At 42.2% G+C, this 6026-nt stretch overlaps 1 protein-coding gene across 1 annotated transcript in view; it reads right to left on the reverse strand.

Moving 5' to 3' along the window:
* The window catches only part of GALM (galactose mutarotase), a 109385-nt gene that overhangs the window by 3551 nt on the left and 99808 nt on the right, over window positions 1-6026 (reverse strand). Inside the window, exon 5 of the mRNA XM_007945056.2 lies at window positions 1317-1458. Within this exon, the coding sequence (XP_007943247.1) occupies window positions 1317-1458 (142 nt within the window). The remainder of the gene's footprint in view (window positions 1-1316; window positions 1459-6026) is intronic.

Below are 6026 nucleotides of genomic sequence, written 5' to 3' on the forward strand. Positions count from 1 at the left end.
GAGCCCACAGGTCCAACTACTTGCTCCCTCTGGGTAGCTGGCTGTGGCCAAGAAGTGACTACAACCTTGTCCCTTGTCAGTTCTACTATATACCTGGGAATACAAATACACTTGTAGAAACATTGTCTGCTAACCCTATACATGGCCTTGGGCACACGCCCCTCTGGATAGACATACCTTATAGTTCAGCCTGTCCATTCATCTATCCGTCCACATATCCACATTTGCTTTAACTGACAATGCAGTACTTTATGTACAAAATGGTTCATCTTTGTTGTCTGTACCTCCCATGCACCTCGCTATGTCTTCATCTTCCAGGAGAGAAGGTTTTTGAAGTTCTTTCTGTTTCTGTTAGTTTGAATCCTTTTTCTCTGCTATATTTAAAACCCATGTTTTCATTCAACAAATACTTATTATTTACTAGTGCCAAGCATGGTTTTGTTGTTAGGACAGAGGTAGGGATTCACAAAGATGAAATAGCATGAGGAAGTTGGAATTTAGTGAGAGTATGCAACACAAATATCTATCAAACAAGGCCAGAGGTACGTAGCGCTACATAAGGGAACTGTAGCCTCCAACTCTCCAGGGAAGTTAAAAAAAAAAAAAAAAACCAAAACAAACCAATCTCACTGCCATCGAGTTGATTCCGACTCATAGAGAACCCCTTCTGGGTTTCCGAGGTGGTAAATCTTTATGGAAGTAGATAGCCCAGTCTTTTTTCCATGGAGTGGCTGGTGGGTTTGAACTGCCAACCTTCTCGTTAGCAGCCAAATGCCTTAAGCAAGGCATAAATCACACCTTGAGAAAGCACAAAGAGCTCTGGGTGTTCAAGTAAGGCAGAAGTGACTCCAGGCAGGAGGAATTAGGGCTTTTAACAGAAAATGTGCCTAAAAGAACAGGCAGAGATGGGAGATAGGGAGCAAACCTAGAAGGGATTCCAGGCAGGAGTAGTGGAAATAACAGCATGGTGAAGGAGGGGAAAGATAAGTTCCACAGAGCTCTCCTATAAAATGGGAGCCTTGAAAAAGACCTGGGATATGGTGAGTTGGGTAGTGCAAATGGTTAAGTACTCAGCTAGGAGCAGAAAGATTGGAGAATCAAACCTACCCACGTGTGTCTCATCAGACAGGCCTGGCAATCTGCTTCTGAAAAGTCAGAGCCTTGAAAACACTATAGAGTGCAGCTCTCTGCACACATGGGGTTGCCATTAGTCAGAACTGACTTGATGGCAACTAACAGCAACAGCAACAAGGTAAATGCTATAAGACCTGGTGTGTCTTCTTCCCCACAGAAGCAGTAAATGAAAAGTACCTGACCTTGCACAAAAACGTTTTTCTTTCGATCCCTTCAGGCAGAAATTGTGGTCAAAACCATTGATGTGGGACTCCTGCAGGTGTTTTCCAAGCTCCACTGGCTTCCTCAGGTCAAATGCAGTTCCTTGCACTGGAACAACTTCTCCTGGTGGGAAAGGGAAGGAAAAGAAGTTGATAAATACCCAAATCAAATGTTTATATACAGTTGCCCTAAAGACCCACTGGTTCTACCATCTCAGCTGTCATTTCAATTTGTAAAGGAGACGGGAGTCCAGAAAGGAGAATGAATTACTGGAGTTCTTTCATTATAAGGTGCCACTGATTTCAAACCCACCAGCCACTCCTCAGAAGGGGCAATCTACTTTTGTAGTGATACTGCCTCGGAAACCCAAGGAGGGATCGCTGAGTCAGGTCCGACTTGACAGCACACAACAACAACAACAACAACAACAACTGATTGAAATATGCAGTAGCTATAACATCTATTCTAATTTAAGAATTATTCAAGTGTGAAGAAGTACAAAAATTGAGGAAACACATAACTGCCTCAGGGCTAAGTTTGATAAAGGATGATGGCTATTCTTTTATTTTCTTTTATTTTTATTTTATTGTGATCTGGGTGAAAGTTTACAGAGCAAATTTATTTTCTATACAGCAATTTACACACATTTTGTTTCATGACATTGACTGCAATTCCCCACAATGTAATCTCTATTTTCACTTCCCCATAGCTACTTCTTCCCTGTGTCCTTATTTCCTAAGCATTCCTGCCCCCTGAGCTAGCTCCCTGTGCAAACACTACCCTCTCTCATGATTGATTGCTCTAAGGGGTGTATCTATCTGATGTAAATGTTCACCTTATATGCCAGTCCATCGTTCAGCTGGAAGCCTCGGGAGTGAGTTCAATTCTAGACCTGAAGGGTAACCAGAAGCCACAGTCTTGGGGGTCTCACTAGGCTCCATCAGATCAGTAAGTCTGGTCCTTTTTTACGATTTTGACTTTTGTTCCACATTGTTCTCTCATTCTACCCAGGATTTCCTATACTGATTCCTTTCTGAGTGGTTGACAGTGTAGCCGGGCACCATCTAGTTCTTCTGGTCTCATGGTCATATAAGCTGAAGATCACATGATGTATAAGTCCCTTGAACTAATTATTTCTATGTGCCTTTGGTTTTCTTCATTTTTCTTTGTTCTGGACAAAGATAGACACATTGTTGCATCTAGATGGCAGCTTGCAAGCTTTTAAGACCCCAGTTGCTACACACCAAAGTAGGATGCAAAACAATGTTTCTGTGAAGTATGTTACGCCAATTGAGCTTGATGTCCCCTGCAACCATGGTGCCAAGCCCACAGGTCCAACTACTTGCTCCCTCAGGGTGGCAGGCTGTGGCCAAGAAGTTATCATAAGTTTGGGTGATGGCTATTCTTACCATTTTACCATATGTAAATAAAAGTCATTCACTGTGTTGACATTTCTTGCTTCAGTGGTGCAATATCCCAGGGCTCATAACTAAACATTAGCACTTGGAAGTAACTAACCAGACATTAATAAAGTCCCTGATGTTAGTAATTGTCAGACCACTTTAGGCAATTATTAATCAAAGGTACATTGGCAACCACTCAGTCCCCAGTCAGCCTGTATACTATCCAAATGGTATTGGGAGCTATTCACAATAACACTGGGACAAATGAGTTAACTGGGACAATCCAGGGCAAATGGGCAACATGACCACCATGTTGTTGTTATGTGCCATCGAGTCAGACCTGACTCATAGCAACACCTCCTTGGGTTTCTGAGGTGATATCACTATGGAAGTAAATTGCCCAACCTTCCTTCTGGTTGGGTTTGAACTGCCAGCCTTCTGGTTAGCAGTCAAGTGCCTTAGGCACTACGCTACCAGAACTCCCACCATACTATATGCCAATTTTAGATTAAATCCTTTGAATTAAAGCTTTGCATCTCCAGAAGTGATTCCTGAAGGAGGTATAGTCAGACATTCACTGGTTCCTTATGTCTAAGCCAGATTACTCAAGCTCTCCAAAAACCAAACCAAATTTACTGCCATTGAGTCAATTCTAACTTATAGTGACACTTATTGGAAACAAACTGCCTCATCTGTCTTCCCTGGAGCAGCTAGTGGGTTTGAACCATTGACCTTTTGGTTAGTAGACAAATGCCTTAACCACTACACCACCAGAGCTCCTTTACTCAAACTCTAGGTGCAGTATTTTTTCTTATTACAGTAGGTTGTCTTGGAGCTTCTTCACAATGATATGGGTGGATGGTGAGTCCTGAAGGAGGACCCTGCAGTGTGAGAACCCTCAACTCTTAAGGGCAAAGCACAGAAGGAACCTGGATAGACATCCAGTCTTGGCAGTCACCACACAGTCACTGCCCCATCAGGAGCATCCCTTTATAATGTTATAGAACTCAAAGATGTTGGGAGGGGAGGGTTCTCAGAGCTTCTCTGGTCCAAACTGCTCATGTAATGGATGAGGAAACAGACCCACATATCATTAAACAACAACCTATGATGCTGACATACAGTATTTCATTAATTTAAGACACCCTTATTTTCATTATTATTATTATTATTTTATTTTTGTGGTGTTCCCTCCCCTCCCGTACCACCCCTGGTTACCAACAAAGAAAGTTTCCTTCTATATATAAACCTTCCCTTGACTTTTTACAATAATGAACTAATATAATATTTGTCCAGGAGCTCTGGTTGCTAGTGCTAAGGCACTTGGCTGCTCACCAGAAGGCTGGCGGTTCAAACCCACCAACCACTCCTCGGAAGGAAGGTTGGGCAATCTACTTCTGTAGTGATACTGCCTCGGCAACCCAAGGAGGGGTCGCTATGAGTCGGGTCCGACTCAACAGCACATAACAACAACAACAACAACATAATATTTGTCCTTCTGTGATTGAAAACACCCTTATTTTCATTTTTTAACATTTCTGAAATTGTGGCATGGTTTAATGGGAAGAGGTTTTTCTTTATTCATGGTATGTAAAATAATGGTGAACTTTACAACTGATGGCACCTCAGAATAGATAAAATATGTGAATAAAATAGTTCACTACATTCTCTGCTTTACTACAGCTACTAAGCAAGTAATCTGGGTTTTGAGGGACAAAAAGAAGAATTGAGATTGTTTTCAGTCATTTCAACTGGAAATTCAAGGGAGAGAGATAATTGGTCAGCAGATAGTCCTTTTGGTGTCGTGGCTAAGGCATTTGACTGCTAACCAGAATGTTGGTGGTTCAAACCCACCAGCTGCTCCACAGAAGGAAGATGGAACAATCTATTTCTGTAAAGATTTACTGCTTCGGAAACCCAACAGGGGTCGTAATCAAGTCAAATCAAATCAATGGCAGTGAATTTGGTGTTTTTTCAGACAATCCTTTAGGCTTATTTGCCAAAATACTGGAATTTGATTTTACATTTTGCTTGACATTTTGCTCTATCTCTATCACTTTTCATTCTCTCCCTAACTTTTGCTAGGTCTAGTCATTTCAAACAGGTAAACAAATATTTTGGATTTAGCTCAGTTAAGAAAGCCCTGAGGAAACAGAAAACCAACATGATTCAGGAAGCACTAAGAGCAAACCACAGGGTTACTCTAAGCCACCATTCCTTCTTCCTTATTGGGATGCTCTCAGAGTGTGTCTGTGCCAGATCAACCAACTAGTCACCTTTTTTGCTAGATCAACATTTATTAAGTATCTACTATATGCCAGGCACTCAGATAGGTAGAGAACTTTCATAGATAAATGAGACATGGAACCTGCCCTTAAGCTGCTTATAGACTGGAGGAGGAAACAGACAAACAACAATATTTAATCATAGTGTGAAGAGTGTTCCAGTGCAGGCATAGAAAAAGTGCTACAGAAAGAAGATAGGCAGTGAGACTCAGTTGGCTTAGGGAGTGGCAGATGAGAGATTTCATGGAGGAAATTACAATGGTTGAACTAAGAATTGAGGTTTGAGAGTATTAGGTTGAAGGAGTCCCGTGGGTGGTGCCAGTGGCTAAGCACTTGACTACTAGCCAAAAAGTTGGTGGTTCAAATCCACCCAGAGGCACCTTGGAAGACAGGCCTGGCGATCTGCTTCAGAAAGCCTCAAAACTTTATGGAGCTGTTCTCCTCTGTGCACATAGGGTCATCATGAGTTGGAACTAGCTCGATGGCAACTAACAACAACAGTAGTAGGTTGAGTGGGCGATGAAGAGTAAATGACATTCCATGTGGGGGAAACAGCTTGAATACAAGGTGACTGGGTGTATATGTATGTGTGTGTGTGAGTGCAGAAGGATGAGGTACCTCAGATGAGGCAGGAAAGAGATAAGGTGTAGATTATGAAGTCACTTCTCTGAACCTGGGTCTTCTCATCAGTACAATGAAGAAGTTGGACTAAATCACTGACTTTCAACCGCCCCCCAGCACTTCACCTCCCTCCACCCCCATTCCCACAGAATTCTGTTTCAGAGGGTATCTTTGCAGGAAGCTCAATATATAAAACAACTAAAAATTGGTATAGACTCTGAGCAACTCAGTTGGAAAAAACCTCAGGACAAGGTGATAGTAAAAGTCCATCCCCACCTTCCTAAAATTCTAGCCTACTCAGGAGTAGTGGCAGCCAGATCATAGAATATTGCACCAAGTTCAAAGAATCCTAGGCTCCCAGGACAAAGAGGCACAGTGAAGA

Source organism: Orycteropus afer, unplaced genomic scaffold (genome assembly GCF_000298275.1).
Source record: "Orycteropus afer afer isolate SDZICR_OR568_19922 unplaced genomic scaffold, OryAfe1.0 scaffold00131, whole genome shotgun sequence".
NCBI classification, from domain to species: Eukaryota; Metazoa; Chordata; class Mammalia; order Tubulidentata; family Orycteropodidae; genus Orycteropus; species Orycteropus afer.